This window comes from Rhipicephalus sanguineus, chromosome 9 (assembly GCF_013339695.2).
Source record: "Rhipicephalus sanguineus isolate Rsan-2018 chromosome 9, BIME_Rsan_1.4, whole genome shotgun sequence".
NCBI lineage: Eukaryota > Metazoa > Arthropoda > Arachnida > Ixodida > Ixodidae > Rhipicephalus > Rhipicephalus sanguineus.
This window is the reverse complement of record NC_051184.2, coordinates 37,707,360-37,726,779: the sequence shown is the minus strand read 5'-3', so window position 1 is coordinate 37,726,779 and position 19,420 is coordinate 37,707,360. Positions and strand designations below refer to the sequence as shown.

The window sequence follows — 19,420 nt, the reverse complement described above, 5'->3', positions numbered from 1 at the left end:
ATTCCATTCTATTCGCTACCCTCAAGCACACATCTCACGCACAGTGCGCACGATCACTCACAAAGAGGTAAGGCATCCGCGTCAAGTGCATAAGTAACCTCGTTCCGATTGCCGCGCTCTTGCAGTGGTCGAGTACCTCAAGAAGGTCGCGTCCTCTGGCCCGGTGACCACGCACCTCGTGCGCGTGCTCCTGCCAAAGAAGTACGTCCACGTCGAGCCGACCGTCGTTGGTCTGCCCGTGGTTCAGACCGTCCTGCACCCGATTGTTGTGTCCCTGAAGCTCAAGAACGTCTCCCTGCTGGCTGAAACCTCTGTCGACTCCCTCCTGCCCGTCACCCTCAACGTCACCGGAACCGTGCAGCCCCTGTAAGTCGCCGCTTCAGTTGCCCTTTACTTTCTGTCTCCCTTCTTCTGCGAGAGGATGATGATGTTGCCGATACATTCAGATCCTCTGCATTTGTGACCTGTGCTTCCAGCACAGTGTTTGGTAATCTTGCACTAGTTACCTCTTTTACTAGGAGAGAAGGAGCAGAGGAGGGAGAGGGGGAATGCAGCAAAGGCAGGGAGGCTAACAAGGCAATGTCCAGTTTGCTATCCTGCGCGTGGGGAGGGAAATGAGGGGTAAGAAAACGTGAGTGTACACAATTCACAACACACAGACACAGTGCAGCGTATCTTCAGTCGATCACACAGTTCAGCTGTCTTCACGAACTGCAGAAGGGCTCACAACTCATCAGCCCAGAGAAGAAGCAAGTCACAGAAGCAAACACGGAACGTTTTTTTTTTTTAATATCCGGGGTTTAACGTCCCAAAACCACGATATGATTATGAGGGACGCCGTAGTGGAGGGCTCCGGAAATTTCGATCACGTGGGGTTCTTTAACGTAACCATAAATCTAAGTACACGGGCCTGAAACATTTTCGCCTCCATAGAAAATGCAGCAGCCGCGGCCGGGATTCGGTCCCGCAGCCTTCGGGTGAGCAGTCGAGCGCCATAAGCACTATACTACCGTGGCGGGGAAACACGGGACGTCTCGTCGCAAACAATAACTACGCGCCTTCGCACCAAGCTTACGTGTTCGCAGTTGAATGTCGACACAGCGGTTTACGCGACAAACAAAACGGCAATTTTTAAAGAAATGGAACATCATACAATATAAATATAGCAAATGTCAAGATATTGTGAGCAGATCGCACACTACAGGAACTACGGTTGTGCGCCCAATTTAGGAAGAACAGGGTCCATGAATAAGCACTGCTCACCCACCTCATTAATGTCGACTATCTTTTGAGAGCCCAATAAAATCAGTTTTCAAGCAAAGGCGAAAGTTGTTATATAGAAAATAGCGAACATCAGTTTAACACGTGAATGTCAAGTCAAGCGCAGTACGCGATCGTCAGGTCAGGTGAAATCATTAGGTTTCTTTTTCAAAGGGCAATCTCTATGGGCGCAATAAGGGTGCTTATGGTCATGCAACCTGCTTCAAGCATCATAATTATGGCCAGGTGCAAAAGCCAGTATGCCTACAAGACACATTATTCTAAGCAAGAATGCTCACCGCCTCCTTTTCTTTTCTTCTTGATTACAGCGTCCTGAGCGTCAAGCAGAACCACGTGTTTGTGCCCGCCGACCTGACTGAGGAGTCTCCCAGCGTTGTACACACCAGCGTCAAGCACCTGCACGCCAAGGCTCACCTGACCCTGGGCTACGACAAGAAGTACGAGAAGAAGGTCCATGTCGCCGTGAAGCCGACCTTCGGCAGCGTCCTGCTGAGCGCCGTCAGCACCGAGCACGTCGTGGAGACCCCCAGCCCGTTCCTGCTGCTTGAGAAGCCCGTCGTTGACCCCAAGAAGGTCGTCGACAGCCTCGTGAAGCCCTTCACGGTGCGTATGCATTCTAGCCAATCGCACGTAACTCTGGAAACTCGTGTCGTTGCCATCTTTCCCCGATTGGACAATTGAGGTGGCAGAACTTGCGGACGTCTGTTCCGCACATTGGTTTGAATCTACTTTTAGCTTTCTCAACCCCTTTTTCTACCATTCTCCCTTCCCTCAGAGGCGAAGTTGAGGTGACCACCTCTGATAAGGCATGGGACGTGCCTCCTCCTTTCTGCGTAATCACCGACAAATACTTCATTTTATTTTCTCATATAACGCATCATCTGGAGGAATCTAATATTCCAATGTTTTCTGTGAATATGACGCTGGGTCTGATGCTTCCTAAATATTCGAGACGCAGTTTAATTTTCGTCTACAAAGTTCGGGTAGAGTTTCCAAAAGGACACACATACGTAGGACTCCCTCACAATCGCTAACAATTCGCAACTGAAGATATTAATAAAGGCGATAATTTAATTTAAGAAACACATTTCCAGACTTGTGCGGTGGGGTTTTGCGAAGAAGGTATGCCACTTTCTTACAAGTCAGACAGCAAGAGAGGATTAGGGGAGGAGCTAGACGCTCAGGATAAGGTGACAATGAAGTGATTGCTACGACTAACGAGCTGCTTTACCCAACGAATAGACCTCTCTGTTTGCAAACAATGTAACGTCACTGTGAGTGTCACACCCACAAGCCCCACGCTCGGAGCAGGCACTGGTTGGCAAAAAAAGTTTCTCTAGTGGGCAGAGAGGTGACCCCGCCTGGCTCTCGATCGACGCTCTGGCTACTCACATTTCGAGATAGTGGTCTCACCTTCCCACTCTCTGTTTTCACTCCCCTTCCCCCAACGACGCTGCGCCGTGCTTCATTATGAATTGCAGAAGTAAGCCTCTTCCCTGTCCTCAAAACCAATACCACTACTACCCAGCGAGTCTTTGCATGAAATCCAGGACTACACAGTGACTTCGCGATCCCGTTTCGCAGTACCACAAGGTCTACGAGGCCAAGCTGGTGAACGTGGCGGTTGACGCCGTGAGCCACGGTCCCCTCCTTCCCCTGCCTCTGTACGGAAAGCTGTACCACCTGCCTACCGAGCGCATGACCAAGTTCGTCGAGTACCTGACTCACACGGGAAGCAAGCAGCACCTCCTCAGGGTCAGCGTCAAGCCCTACGAGAAGGACCCCGTCAACGAGGTCAGTTGGACAAAAGTGTAGACGTGAGATCACATCACCTCTTAAAAGAGGCTTCAGGGGACTTGCTAACCTAGTAGGGCAAATGGAGATGACGTGCCTGAGCAGATGGGGGTAAAAAAAAAACCAAGTGTAGCTCCATAATTTGTGTCAACTTAAACATGAATAAGACGGTTTATATTTATTTTATTATTGTAGATTAATATAAAACATGCTGGCGTGGTTGATAGATGGCTATACGGTCCAACATTTTTGTGCATATATTAATAATAACAATAATAAATGTGGCAATTGAATGAATGAAAAAAAGACAATAGTATGCGTACTGGAAGATTCAAAGTTGTCATAACGACTATGACAAAACTGGCTGCATGAAGCGCAAAGCGCGAGCACCACTGGGTTTTTTTGCTGAAGTTTGAGTCTTGTTTTTTGCTAAGATTGCATTAACCGATCACCCGCTCATTCTAGCTTTCGACTACGCTGCAGAATGATTTCGGAGTGGAGGAAGTAGCGAAGTTATTTAGCTAGCCTTGTTGTAGTTAGAGACCATAATTAAACTGGGTACACACCTGCGACCACCACATAGTACAGTTATCGTTACTTATGTACAATGGTGGAAGTCTTATAGTACGTAGAGCACACAGTAATCATCGGATTTCCTGTAGAGTGACCAGCTTTTTCAATGGGCCTTCGTACTTTAACTGGAAACGCAGTGGGTGGCCACCTTCAAGTACGAACACAACCTGGACTACCTGGCGAAGGCCACCCTGAAGAAGGTCTACACCCCGACTAAGTCGTCCGCCTACAACGAGAGCGACGAGACTTCCTACGAGCACATGAGCTACAGGCCCTCGACGCCCGCATACGAGAGCTACGAGCCCGAGGAGAGGTGGGTACACTTGGAGAAATGGGTGTTAACCTTTTGACTGCATCCATTAAATGTAAATTGGTATATGGACAAATCAGTTCCGCCCAAATTTTTCGTAGAAATGTGTGATCACCTTTGGGCTATAGCCGATGTTGACCATAAGCTTCCTTTACAAGAAACCTAGCGGATTTCCGCAGAACTTGTTGAGTGCATTCAATTGCCGATCGATTCGGCCTCAACCTGCGATTTGCTGTGTTCCACGTTAGACCAGATGTTAGAGCGACCTCCCCAGAAAGTCGTTTGTCCGGCTCGGGGCTCGACCCTCGGACCAGAAAGCTTTCGTTTTGAGAAACCGGGATTGCCTACACTTGTGCATTCGTGACAGCTGGAGTTTGCATTAAGAAACAGTTCTCAGGGCCGGAGCCGCAATGATTCCTTGTTTTTCACAGAAAATCATTTTTAAAAAAGACGCACCGTATGAAACATTTGCGACAAACTGCTGCGGAAGCGACGCGCCCATTCCATCTACAATGTTTACCTAATGAAGGGTGCACATGGTATACATATTATTGTAGACTCTTGATAGATACCTCAGCCCGCTTGTGATTGGAAGTTTGGTTTAGCGCGTAGCATTCCTTCCGCACGCGTTATTTAGACCCGACGAAGGCCAACTTTTAACAGCGAAGCTGTTCTTGGTCGAGCCTTTCATGTCTGGGATCCGTGGTAACGCTTGCGGGCACCACAAACGGGTCTGCGCCACAGACATTGGGTAAATCTCACTACTCACCGCTGGTCCACTAAAAATGAAGGCAACAGTTAGCCCAACAAACGGGTATGTGCCACAGAAAGCTTTGCGGCCTGTCAGAAAACTACCATCATCATAAACGCGTATGTGCCACAGAGATTGGGTAAATTCCACAGCACACAACTTCCACTAAAAGGGAAGAAGGTAATAATTAGCCCAACAAATGGCGTGTGCGTTGCCACAGTCACACCACTGTCACGTCATACTTTGTGGTTATAAAAGGTGGTGGCTATACTACCACCTCAAAGCTTAACAGAGAGTGTTTAATAAAGAGCAGTGATGCAACATATCGAAGCATCTTAAGCGAAGGCTTCTGTGTAAACCTGTGTATAAGAGTGGTATGGTCAAGCTGCAATAAAACTATACTACCACCTCAAAGCTTAAGAAAGAGTACTTAATAAAGAGCAGTGATGGAGCATATCTGAAAGACTTGCAAAACATAGAAATGCGCTAGCCTGACGAAGGGAACGCCATCAGCTTCGCTGTTTCATCGGTGTCCGCGAAGCGCAGGACTGGTTTAGAACATTGATATCGTTTTAGGCTTGTTAAAATAGCTGATTGGGCGAGTTGGTGATTCATGATACTTGAAATACGAGCGCGTAACTTAAACAGGGACTTCGGATAGCAAGATGTCAGTCATTCAATCAATCAATTCTTACTTAAAGAAGGATTTAACACGTCTTGCTATTTTTGTCGAGCAGCTACGACTACTACCCCGAGTACCACCAATGGAACAAGACCCTCGTGAAGCACGTGCTCAACTGTCACCCTGGAGGGCAAGCAGGAAGGCTCCCTCAAGAAGCTGACCAAGCTGGACTTCGCCTACTACCACACCGTCAACAAGACCCTCAAGCACTACTACGTCGACGTCAAGACCCTCACCAAGCCCCTGGTGAGTCTTTCCTCACTGCAATTCACTATAAAAAAAACTTCCTGACATTCTATGAACCGTTCGTTGCCTTCAACAGACATTCCGTTAAGATGCGACAGAATTCGAGAGGTATCGCGAAATAGGCTGCCGATCAAGGAAGCATTACTGGGGCGTGACGGGTGACGAGGGCTGGCTTCTAGCCGAGACGTAATTAAGGTTCTGGTATTCACATAAAATAACTATTAACAAGGCATGGCGACTCAATACGCGTCAATGCTACTCGCGCACCACACACCCTTGGCTGCCCCTAGGCTTGTCTGCTGCGAACGGTAGGTGTCGCTAGCAGTGAGATCGCTTACAAGGGCACCAATAACGAGACCTGCCTCTCGTACATCAGGTGTAGACACTCAACAAACATTACTTAGCTTGCTGTCATGCTGGAATATACTTCGTACTGTAATTGAACTGCAGTTACTTGGACGGTAAAGAACCGCCGATATGTGGTGTCAGCAACAGCAAGATTCAATAAACTCTTCTCAAGAAACTCATGCCTTCTCTCCATTCTTTATTATGTTCTCTGCCTGTTTCAGGTGTCCGTCTTCCTGAACCTGTCGCACCCCGTGCCCCCGAGCCCCTTCTGGTACGAGCCTTCCTTTGTTGGCAAGGACCTCGTGAACGCCACCCTGTACGTGACCTACGGCAACGAGCCGGAGCCTTTCGTGCTCACCGTAAGTATACTGCGGCCTGATGCGACCCAACCGACTCAATTTCGGCTCAACCAGCCTTAATTTCTTTCCGTATACATTTCTCTTCGGTCAGATATCGGACGCTCGTGCAAGTTCGTGCACAAATGGCCGTCGTCGGATGATGTGTGAATATTTAAGAGGTTATCACGACATTGTAAGCTGAGTCGTACCACGTCGGGCTAGGGTTCTTCCATTCGCATATGAGCTCACAAGCGCGTGCAATTGATACGCCTGCACGCGAACTGAAATCAAGAACACTGACATTTGTAATATCATTTCGCGAGTGTTGCTTCCCTCAAGGTCATTCGTAGAGCCTGCAACAATGTGAGCACTGTAAAATCGGTCTGACTATACTAATTGAAAAGAAGGTAACTATTGTAACGCGCGCGACATTAAGCCGCGACCAAGGATATGCTTAACCGAAAGAGAGATATCGAGCCTATGATAACCACAGCGGGCAAAGTACACTCATTCGGCCCCTCTACATAAGGAAGACGGCTCAGAAACTCCGCTCGATTTGGACAGCAAATAGCTTGTGTCACGCCTGTGCCAAATCTAGCACCTCAGTTCGTTCGCGCTGTATACGCACTCGCCAACGACCCGAGTGACACGGGGACGACGCGCTGTTCGCAGTACAACGCCACCAAGACCGTGGAGCAGCTCAAGGGCCTGCACGCCTACGACGCCACTCCCCTTCTGCACTGGTTCGTGCCCCAGTGTCTGGCCGACCAGTACGCCGGTAACACCGTCAGCTACGCCTGCAGGCTTGCCACCGTGCACGACGCTCACCTGAACAAGCAGGTCGTCGCGTTCAAGGTGCCCACTCAGGTACGCATCTCGGAGCCTATCCTTTTATGCCCTTCGCGGTGCACCACACTCAGCGTGAATGTTCTAAAAGGGGGAGAATAATGATAAAGGAAGGCGGGGTAGTTAACCAGGGCTGAACCCGGTAGGCTACCCTGCACTGGGGAAGAGGAAGAAATGTTGAGAGGAGAGGAATTTTGCCAGTGTTTTCACGCTCAGGATGACATTGACGGTGTCAACAGTAAGGACGGTACAAGCAGGCGCCTCCTGCTAAAACAAGTCGAAGGTAACGCTAGACCCTGAGGCACAAAACAGCTGGTACGATTAAGCCAGAAAAGCATGCTACCAAGCAGCAGCGCTTAAATAATGTTTCGCGGCTACTAAAGCTCAGTCTTGCACATGATACCACTCTTAACAGTCACAACTAGTGTGTAGCTTTCTGTGCTATTCGAGAATCGGTCTACATTCGTACTAAGTAAACACGACGCGTCTCGAACGGACAGATGAGGCAGTATGGACAATGTGACGCTGCTTTCTGCCGCTACAGGTGAGCCCCAAGGTGAAGAGCGTCGCGCTCAAGGTCCTCTCGTACCTCAAGTTCAAGCTGTTCCCGTACGCCAGCTTCTACGCCCTCCCGCTGACCGAGCAGGAAGAGTACCACGTCGTGTTCAAGCTTAACAAGACCGACGTGAACCCGTACGTGACCGTGGCACACGGAGAGCTGCTCCTGCCCGGCGAGAAGGTTGTCCTGACCGACCTCAAGCTGTCCAAGTACCTTGTTCCCAACCTGGTCCTGTCCGGCTTTGACCGTCTCAAGCACTCGCTCTACGAGAACCACCCGCACCGTGAGTTGAGACATCTTTTTAAAGCCAGAAACGGCAGGAGCTTTTATTACTCTCCAGGCACGCAATCAAAGACATAGCTTACGAAGAGATTCATGTGCTGATACGCGAATCAAGGCAAGATAAACAAGATGCGGAAGGAGCAGCCTTCCAAAATATGTTTGCTGCATTTCACAGCAATTGCGCGTATAAAATGGGAAATGCAAAGAGTACAGGTTCAAAAAAACGGGGGACAGAGCGAGCAAAACCTTCAGAAGCTTCGGCAGAGCGGGAAACCGGGCTAATTGGCATGGTTGCATAATTAATGGACAACGCTCGTCCTATCTTTTTACGCTACATACGTGTCATTTTTTGTCGCGCTGTCCTTTAATACTTAAAAAAGCTGCATGTAATGATTCGGCTTCGTTTCTAATACAGAGGCAAGTACTGTAAACGAAATAATCCATTAAAATACCTCAGATAGCGAAGAATTCCATGCTCATGCAAGCATTACTTTCAGTCCATCATAATTGGGAAGGCCCCATATTGAGCGCACGTACAGAGATTACGGTGTACAGTCCCTGAAGGGCAACACACGCAACACTGAGGTTTTTGTTGCCGACCGATGTTGCTAAGGTATCGGCGGGTGTAACAACACCCAGACGTAATCCCATACGTGACTGTGCCCCCACCCCCCGGAAAAAATAACACGGAAATTAAAAATATTACTCTGCGATCGCGCCAAGCTTGAAGCAACACCCGTGGGCGTATCCGGATTAGTGTTTAGTTAAGTCTGAAAACTGTTGACAGACAAAACCACAGTTGTTTGAAGACGCATCAAGTAGATGACATGTCTGCCATGGACTCCGATGCACTTGGAAAGCACCCGAATGAATTAGAATTTCTGAGCTGAAGAAAATCGCGATATATTTCTGTATGCAGCACGCACACATGGCGGGCAAATAGAAGTTTTCTTGGTCTAACACCATCACTTACGTATACTATCAGTTCGTTGATCGCTGCTTGAAAATTAAGAGTTTCTTGCCTCGTGCTCGTCGCAGCGCCCTGCAGCGTGGGCAAGAACTGGGTCCGTACCTACGACAACGTGAGCTACCCGCTCGAGGTCAGGCCTAACTGCAAGTACCTCGTCACCAGCGACTGCAGCGCCAAGCACGACTTCGCCGTCGTTGCCCAGCCTCTTGACCTCACTGTCGGAACCAAGGTAACTAGCGTGTCCTAATTAGTTCGCACGGCGTAAAGCGTCGCCATAATAGCTTCCTGAGAAATTAGCAGATCAGTGCAGATATTTTATGGCCTTGAAGAAGGTTAGCCCTAGTTCACGCAGTAGGAAATCGCTCTGCTAACTGTATGACGATGCCTGTTCAAGTCGCCCTATAAAGGGTGCGCCAATGTCCTACCATGCATGGGCCTAAATTTCCTTACCTCTACTTGGTCTTCCAGTTGCATGCCTGTCTAGATGGGACTGCCGATATAAATAATTTCTAGAGGGCGTTACTGACGCATCTTTAGAGGACGAGTTACACGGCCTTGAATGGAAGACAAAATTGACAATGCTATTAAATCGGCAAAGCGAGGCTAGTAATAATATCTGGGGTTTAACGTCCCAACACCACGATATGATTATGAGAGAAGCCGTAGTGGAGGGCTCCGGAAATTTCGACCACCTGGGGTCCTTTAACCTGCACTTAAATCTAAGTACATGGGCCTCAGACATTTGCGCCTCTATCGAAAGTGCAGCCGCTGCGGCCGTGATTCGATCCCGCGACCTTCGGGTAAGCAGTCGAGCGCCATAACCACTAGACCACCGTGGCGGGGCGCAAAGCGAGGCTAGAAAGTTTAGTTAGCGTTTAGTTTAGTTAGTTTAGTTAGACAACGCGGTCCGCGAAATAACAACGCACACAAATTCCTAAGTGCGGTGATGAAGAAACGGATAGTTATGGTTCAGCGCCACCGAACCTCTCACGTTCGTTCTTTTTAGCGTTCACGCTCTCACGCTTTATTCAGCGCGTCTTCTTATAACGTGCATTTTTACGACATTAGCGTATTAGTTTCCAACAATTGATCGTTAACCGACCGTTTCCTCAAGCCAACACTCAAGTTTACGCTCAGATTAGCACGAGGCACGTGGACCTCCAGTTAATTACCACTGTAAAGTATACTACAGCGTTTAATTTACTTAAACCCCTTGGTCGTACGGTTGTCCACTTGCAGAAGCTCGTCGTCCAGCTGGGTCCCACCGTGGTGGAGCTTCCGCCTCCCGACCTGTACAAGGCCGAAGTCCTGCTGACCGTCAACGGCACCTACTACGTCGCCAACGCTACCCAGGATGTCGTGCTGCCATACAAGTGGGACCGCAAACTTCTCGTCACCGTGTACCCGACCAGCGGACCTCACGACCCGCCCGTCGTCAAGCTCACCAACTCGCTCAAGACCTTCAAGCTGCTCTTCGACGGTGTCAACTTCTTCGTTTGGGTGAGAAACTTGAACAGTACAGCCGCGATTCTGTGAACCTGCCTTCAAGATTGACGCTGTTTAGACGCAACCGTCAAGTCTCGTTCGGCTTCAACTACTGTTGCCGCTTTTACTACTACTACTACTACTACTACTACTACTACTACTACTACTACTACTACTACTACTACTACTACTACTACTACTACTACTACTACGGATTAAAATGTAAAGTACGCCGGGATCTGCATTTCAGTGTCGCCAAACGCTTTGCGGTTAAGTGGCTTTGCAGTCAACTAGGGGATAGTCACCTAGAATTGCTGATCAGTCGGCGTGGAAAGAAGGAGCACACTTCTAAAATATATCCGGTCCTGGATAATTTACTACCATAATGTACTAATTATGTTTCATCAGTAATGACTGATTGATGCTCCATTCCCCACAAAAGGGACAGTATAAAGGCCATAAGCACATCCCGAAAAAAAAAAATGTTCCCGGACGACGACCGCATTAAAACTCCGCGAAGACTAGACGGATTGCCTATAAATCTAATGCTTGAAGTTTTGCTCATTGCGTTCGTACAACAGTTTTCTCATCCAAATTGTTTGCGTATTTTTTTGATAGTTGGCTATCATTAGCATTCAACGCATAGCCCGTAGTTTCTTCATTTAAAGCTGCTCTGATGGCACTTTTCCAGAGTGCTAAAATAACTTAGCAGATGCGAGCACACTTAGAGACAAGTATACGTGTTCTTTACGGCACGCTCGAAACACCGTGGAAACTAAAACGGCATTGTCGTCCTGTCCTTGCAGGTGAACCCGCTGTACCAGGGCAAGACCTGCGGTCTCTGCAGCAACTACGACAACGAGCCGTACCACGAGTTCGTCACCCCCGAGAACTGGCTCGTGTCCAACTACTCGGAATTCGTGGCGAGCTACGGTTTCGGCCTTCCCCAGTGCAAGGAACCCCTGGTTTCCGCCGTCCCCGTCCACTACCTCGAGCAACTGAAGAAGCCCGTGGGACACCAAAGCGTCTACCCGACCCACCACGAGTACCCCAGCCACCACCAGGAGTACCCGTCCCACCACGACAAGTACCCCAGCCACCACCAGAAGTATCCTAGCCACCACCACAAATACCCTAGCCACCACGAGTACCCGACTCACCACGAGTACCCGACCCACCACGAGTACCCGACCCACCACGAGTACCCGTCTCATCACGAGTACCCGACCCACCACAAGTACCCGACCCACCACAAGTACCCTCCCCACCACGAACCCTACCCGCACAGCGCGAACCTCCAGCGCGAAGGTTAGCATATTTCTTTTTTAAGACACTGTAATACACCAGCAAAAAGTAGGTTTCAGGCGCATCGAGGCGTCGCTATGTTCATCTCTTCAAGCCGAAACTTGCTTCTTGAGTGTATTGCACTTGTTTTGGAAAAATAAACTCAAACTCGGTTTGACAGAGAACAAGTTGCTGACGAATTGTCGCCTTTGATGCTGTCGGTGTGATAACTCATTTGACGACGACATTCACCATTTAATAAGCTCCTCTTTGGCCACCGCTACGCCTCTAGTTTGCTTCTAAATAGCTCACTGCCGAACAAGCAGAGTCATTTCGGAAGCACTTCTTTGTAACGTTTCCGGCTTTGCAGATTCTAAAGAAAAGTTCTCAACAACGACTTTGCCTTGTGCGTTAAAAAGTGAGCGGGCGAGAGGTGTACGTCGCAGATTATGCCGGCGACGCCTTTTTAAAACTTACTGAGATTTCATCATCAGCCAGACTACGCCCCCTGCATGGCAAATGCCTCCCATGCTTCGCCAATTAACCCGGTCCTGTGCTTGCTTCGATTACGTTATACCCGCAAACTTCTTAATGTCATCTACCCACCTAACTTTCTGCCTCATAACTTAGTGAGAATAAGGAAGTATAAATTATGCACGCAGTATTGTTGACGCTGCCGTGACAAACAGCGAGAAGTCTGACATCTTCGGGTCGTCGCTCTCTCTCGCCCTGTTCCATCCGCAGAGGACAGGTGCTTTGAGAGCCGCACCTTACTCCGCGATCGCAAGCAAGAGATCTGCTACAGCGTGTCCCCGATATTAACCTGCAAGAGCGAGTGCCGCAAGACTAAGGGAAGCTCGCGGGTGACCGTGGGTTTCACTTGCCTGCCCCGCCACAGCGCGCTGGCCAAGGAGTGGACCCAAAAGGTTCGGGAGGTCGGCTCCCTCTGGCGTCCTTGCACCGAACTACCTTGTAACGTTGCAGGAGAGGGTGCGCGTACCCGAACAAGTGCGTGCCTCTCGTCGCCTGAGACCATCGTCTATAGCGTTCAGGCGGCTTGACAATTACGTTTAATAAAATCGTTAGTCAACTCGTTACGCCAACGTTGCATTGTTTGTCCCTGATACTGGAAGATGGATGACACGGGCCTCGGAACGGACCTTCCCTTTCAAAGGCGCGTTGAAATCCCTCTCCTCGCAAGTCCATTGGCTTCTGCGGATTCCGAAAGATGATAGCGGTTCACATCATCGTAATCATCATCAGCCTGATTGCGCCCACTGCAGGGCAAAATGCCTCTCCCAGGCTTCGCTAATGAACTGGGTCCTGTGCTTGCTGCGGTCACGTTATCCCCCCAAACTTGTTAATCTCATCTGGCCACCTAACTTTCTCCTTCCTCCTCGCACGCTTGGTTTCCTTGGAATCGAGTTTGCCACTCTTAATGACCAGTGGTTATCTTGCATTCGCGCTAAATGCGCTAAATGGCCCAGGCTCATTTCTTCTTCTTGAATCGGATCACACGGATTCACGCAATTTCGCAGCGCGGTGGCGCGACAGCTTCGGCTTCCACAGAAATGTCGCAGCCAACGGTCCTCCACAAGATCATCAGCGAGGTGATTGTGGGAAAGGCATGAAAACTCATTACGCTAGGTTTTGAACACACTAAATGGTTTTCGGACTGCACAGAGTTCGCTGACAGCTTCGTCCTGAAGACAAACTTCAGCGCATACTAAGTTATAACAAAAAAGGCTACGAGGCAATGTAACCTCGAAGAATGTACGCACGTGCAAACACGTCGGCTAATAAGAGCCCATCCGTTCTTTTTGCACACACACCTGTTGCGATCACACCCTGCATAAAAAAGGTCGGAGTGATACCCTCTTCTGACAAAAATGACTTAGTAGCGATTGTTACGAAAGCAGCTCACTCTCTCTCGCACTATTTTGCTTCAACTTCGATTGCGAGCCATATCTCAGCGAGAGAGTGTTCGAGTTTTAAGCACCTAGACTGATGCAAATGGTGGTTCAACGACGTGGGTCACTCGGACATGGCACCAGGCACTTCACATTTAATTCGACCCATCGGGTCCAAAAACCGAAGCAGTGAGGAGCAAACACCCTTTCGTCACGTGACTACTGTTACAATGTCACGTGGTGGGTGCAAAAAAGGACTGGACTCATGCAATCACGGAGTTATGGGTATTCTGACGTGTCGGCCACGCTTCACACACTCGAAATAGCCCCGTAAAATTCAGTAGAGGAAATAGCCGAGGCTGTCAAGCATTAAGGTCTATCCCGACTAAGAGCCACGACAAACCCTCAGAGAACTACCAGTCCTATGTGCACCTTTGCCATATTTCCACGCACTGTGGGAATGCCCCCGTACCGCGGGATTTGCATCTTTTCCCCAGCACTTGAGGGCCCAAAACATACACAGGCGATTGTCTTACGCAAGCGAATGAAGCGCTTTATAACGCTCCTAGCCATCAGCCCACTTCCTGCATCGACGCGGTCGTCAGTGAGGAACATTTAGCCATAGCGTACTACTGCAGTACCTAGAATACAATCGTCACTATAGTGCTATACTGTCCACGCACAACCATAGCCCACAACCAACACGACCTATTAAAGGGGCCCTGCAACACTTTTCGAGCATGCTCAAAAAGCGCTGCCGATCGGTAGTCGAGGCTCCCGAGAACACGCGAGCCAAATATTATAGCGATGCGCACGGCCTGGAATTTACAATAAATTCTCAAAGTCAGCTGAAAATCGCTCCCTCTTCTCTCGACAAATGATGTATTAGTCCGCAAAATATGACGCGATTGTCGGCAGTTCCACCATTGGCTGATGTTATAATCACGATAACACCCTCATTATTACTTTCGTTGTTAATTTTGAGTTCAATAAGTAGATAATATGTATGTTTATATTATGTTATCGCGTTAAAAACACCGAACAAACATTAATTTAGCACTTCCGGTCTCACCGACAGCTCGTCTGCTCGTAGTTGCGTGGTTCCGTTTTCTTCGCCATGCGCAGTGCCGAAAACGTGAATATTTCTGTGCTTTTGACCATCGCCGGTTGCCGTTGAGAGTGGCAGCCGTTCGAGTGTTGCCTCGTCAGCTGAGAACTGCAGCGTCGGCACGTTCTCACGACCGACCGAGGCACGGGTGCAGCGTGTCTCCGATAACAATGCTGGCGTCCGGTAATGGCGGCGCTTCGGGGTCGTGTGCCAGTGCCGTCTTACGAGGCGGTGTATCGGAGTATGGGCCGAAACCGATCTCAGCTGTCATTCGTTCCAAACGAGCGCGCACGTTTGCTTCCATGGTTGGCAGAGCGATGAAAACACTACGGCGTTCGAGGTGCACACCCAACATTACCAAACCGACGCGCAGTATTCAAGCACGCGCGATACACAGCGCGATCGACTCCGCTCGACGAGAACGACGCAAGCCGACCGGAAGTGGCGGCACAGACCACGTGGTTGCGCCGAGACGCCAGAGAGAAAAAAATGAAAAAAAATGCCGCCGGCGCTGACGTCGCCTCCTCGCTCCTCCGCCCTCCCTCCCTCCCCTCACGCCGCGCGCAGCTTTCCGCGCGCTCGCTGCGTTGAGTTGAGAGAGAAAGCTGCGGAACGTGATCTCTATAATTTGGTAACACCACTTAGACTTGACGGATTCGAAAAATTTTTGAGGCATATGGCTCGTGAAGAGTCATACGTCAATCATGGGACTATTCCAATATAACAACGAAAGGTGTTGCAGGGCCCCTTTAAGGGCGGCACTGGCTGCGATATCAGCATCGTTTCGATGCCGGACGTTCTTTTGTTTTCTTCACTCGGCACACTGTTTACACCGGCTTATAGGCCACCATGAAGACGTGCCCGGATGCGCCCGGATGACTCGCGAAATGGCGCCGTATCCATTACACCCCAGGCGATGTGAATGGCCGACGAGGCTGCAACCAGTATCGTAGCAAAGGGTGTGGCTTGGGGGGTTCAACACATACGGGGGGGTGGGGGTTGGAGGAGGAACCCCTAAAATAATATTTCTGCCTACGCCCCTGGCTGGAACTCTATCCGCCTCGCGTAGACACCAGGTAACACTTGATTCGCTGGGAGTTGAATGACCGACCCTCTGGCAAGGAAGCATTCTTTTTGCCCCTCAGCTGTAGAGACGCTGCCACAGGTAGCTACTGCACATGTACTGCTCCGCGAAGTAGTTCGGTTCGGCGCGCGTTTCGAAATTAGTTTTGGTTTGTGAACCTTCCGTACCTCCTGTGACGGCCATTTGATTCTTCGAGTGGCCGTCACAGGCTTAAACAGCCATGTGCTAGTGAAATTCGTCACAAGCTCCCTCGGCGAGTCGTCGGGAAAGCTAGAGGGTGACAAGCGCTCACATGACGTCGAAGACGCTATTTTGACTGTGAGGTGCACGTAAAAGGTGCGACGTTTTCACAGGTGCAAAAACGCGAAATGACACTGCATAAAGCAAAACAAATATAATTATCTACTTGGTGCGCGTTGACTCTCTCTTCAAACAGCGCCCCGTAGAAAATAAAGCGATGTTGTTTTTTTATTGTCACGAATAAAACACGGACGCAGTTGTGGGACTATAATCTTCAGCGGTAGCACACGCGTAGTTTGGCTCTCTAGCCTTCCCTTCATTGCCAAGAAAAGTTGTCCGCGAGTACAGTGAAGGCGTAGGGCGCTCGTAAGGTGCGCATTGCAAACTGCTCCCACTGAACACTATACGCGCTTGTCGCGGAGGTTCACCCTTGCTTGTGCCACGCGGTTTCGGCGCATCGTCACGGAGAATTCATTCACATCGGCCAGCCGCGTCCATATGACTTTTCGGGCTTGCCGATCAGCCACTTGTTCCTGTCCTGGGAACCAGCTACTGAATCGCAGACTCTGAGCACCAGATAAGGGCGATGTCTGTAGTGGTTATGGTGCTCGACTGCTGACCCGAAGTACTGTGGCTAGCCACCACACCTGAAGGTCGCGCAAGGCACAATGCGCAGCAGTAAAGTGTGGACTTCCGAGAGTAACCAAGCCGGGTGCCTCTAATCTTCGAGGCTATAACAAACTCAGAACAATTGTTTTGCAGAAACAGAAGATGGCAGCGCTCCGCAGGCAAGATTGCTCGATTCTTGTTTGTATTGTCGGTTTCGTTTTCAAGTACGCGGCCTCTCAAACGAGTGGCACATGGGGTATTTTATCGAAAATACGAATGTCATTTAACGCAATTTATGTTCGCCAGAAGACCAACCTATTGTGAATCACATCGCAAGACACGATTTTGTGATTAAACAAGTCGGTTCGAGGCCATGATCAACCCAGGACCACTGCTTTACATTCGCAGATGACGGCAGTGCTCCCATGCAAATTAGGCAAGCTTGCTCGAATCTGTGTTCGTTCTGGATTCTATTGTACTGTCTCGCCCCGAGTGCAGTTTATTCTGCGCGTTCCCACTTCACCAAGATACAAGTGAAACTTTCACTTACCTATTGTGCAGCCTTGCATGTTCTCTGAACATTAAAAGTTCAGGCGAATTTTGCAGTTTCGCCGCCGCTGAAAGCGAGGCTACACATAAAGAAAAAGTCGAGCATTTGGGGAGTGTTTCAGCCACACAATTATAATCGTCAGTCACTTCGCGTTTTCTGCTCGCGTTATCACCGCGGCCCCGCACTTCCCGTTCACGAACGGCGCGGGCGTTATCAGCGTGACATAGTATTCTTGATAGGAAATTGACGAGAGCCGGATTTTCAAGAAAGGAAACGCGAGCAAGCCAGATGACTATTATTGTTGTGTGGCAGAAATACTGCCCCAATACTCAATTTTTTTCTTAAAGTGTAGCAGACGTACGGCATCAGTACAAATGAAAGTGCGCTTACAACGACGCTATCATCGACGCGTGGGTGGGACTCAAATATTCGCTTCCATCAATTATTTTATTTATTTTTGCCATAAACAGAGCGGAAACTTTGTTCATTACCTTCAAACGGCGGTTTCGCAGACATGTTGACTCGACATGCCGTCTGCTCACAGTTCAAAGCTAGAGTGGCAGAGCTCCTAGCCAGACGACAAGTCGACATAGTGCAGTAAGCGCAAGTTTCACACGAGTCAATGGCCTTCTATTCAACTGCCGGAAATGGAATTTCATCGCACAACGTGACACGCACTGCGACCTGGTTCTGCCTTCGTGGTGACCGAATGTCAACTGGTTTCAGTTTTTTTTTTTTTTTTTTTTTTTTTTTTTTGCAGCGAGCCAGCGGCCGTGAAGCGAAAGTAGCATGTCAGAACAGGAGGGCGTTTGTACAAATTGCCAGCAAACGTTGCCATTTGAAAGAAAGCCTTTCCCATATCTCATATAAGGGGCCATTCCTGAAGGAGAATTGGTGTCAGGATTACAACAAGAAGTCCATACCAATCTCCAAAATGGCTAATACCTGGACGCCGATTCTGAAATATAGTTTTAAAGACGATAGTCTTTCTTGGGGAACTTAAACGCAGAAATTTTGGTCTGTCTTTCTGTCTTTCTGTTTGTCGGCACGTCACCCGATTCAGCCCACCGGCCAAAGTTGAACCACTTGCTTACCGCCCACCCAACTTGAACTGGTACGGCTGTTCATACTTGTCAACGTTGTCGATTAAAAAGTAAATATTACGCATATCTGAGGCGTAACATCATTAGGTAAGTATTAGGTGGTGTGTTCCTTTAATAGAAAATACATAGATACGCAATTTTAAAGACCTTGATGGTAGGCGTTTAACGTGGAGACAGTAACGCGTTTATTAAAAGATTGCCACAGCTGAAGCGATCAGCGGTCCAAGCCGAGCAAGCGCGAGCGCCAACAACAACCGTCTTCTTCTTCTTTCGCAGGCGTTCTTGTCTGCGCCCTATCATGTTACAAATCACTTTTTTTTTTTATTTGCGACATAGACTTGCCCTTAAGGCATAATATTTGTTTTGTATATTTGTGTTAAATGTGCGCCGTTAGGCCGGTGTTGTGTATGAAGTGAAGAAGTGTCTTGTGGAATGTGTTGTCATGTATCCATCGGTCATAACTGTTTGTGTCACTGTAGCGAAGACCAGCTTGCAGGAGATGACGGGAGCTTTTGCACTCCCCCGCGGAAAAGGAGCCATCCTGGCGACCTAAGGAACAGGTACAACTGGTGGGTCATAATGCGGCTTCAGTCGATCGACGTGAACAGTCTCGCGGCCGCGACGACGGCGGTCCGTAGATGATTGAACAGGCTCAATAATATAGTTAACTGGGGATGCTTGACGTAGGATGCGGTAGGGGCTTTCGTACTTAGGCAGTAGCTTTGTGGAAAGGCCGGGAGCGGAGGAGGGAACGCGAAGCCACACCAACGTTCCAGGCGAATACGACTGAGGAGGCAGGTTTTCGTCGTGACGGTCCTTCTGGCCCTACTCGCCCTACCATGTTACAACCCTAGTTTCTTAAGGTGCGCTGAAAATGCGACTGCGCTGAAACTTGTCTTCCTCCGTGCCCCCTGCACAAGGTCATGTTGTGTTTCGGTTTCGGTTCAGTATTGCATTGTACGAATGACAGGGGGAGCCGCTCTGGCATTCCTGTTTTACCCAGGCGACGTGTAAATAAGAGAGTTTGTGGAGAGTACTCGTTGAGTGCGGACGTTTCTTCTCCTTCG

General features: G+C 49.2%; 1 protein-coding gene across 1 annotated transcript in view; it reads left to right on the top strand.

The window, feature by feature from the left end:
- LOC119405006 (vitellogenin-1-like) overlaps window positions 1-11,931 on the top strand; it is a 29,388-nt gene extending 17,457 nt beyond the window's left edge. Inside the window, 12 exon segments of the mRNA XM_037671754.2 lie at window positions 126-366; window positions 1,590-1,884; window positions 2,866-3,075; window positions 3,786-3,961; window positions 5,447-5,507; window positions 5,509-5,637; window positions 6,207-6,344; window positions 6,996-7,190; window positions 7,714-8,011; window positions 9,049-9,209; window positions 10,220-10,480; window positions 11,272-11,931. Of these exon segments, the coding sequence (XP_037527682.1) occupies window positions 126-366; window positions 1,590-1,884; window positions 2,866-3,075; window positions 3,786-3,961; window positions 5,447-5,507; window positions 5,509-5,637; window positions 6,207-6,344; window positions 6,996-7,190; window positions 7,714-8,011; window positions 9,049-9,209; window positions 10,220-10,480; window positions 11,272-11,778 (2,672 nt within the window). The 3' untranslated portion in view covers window positions 11,779-11,931.
- Window positions 11,932-19,420: the final 7,489 nt, after the last annotated feature.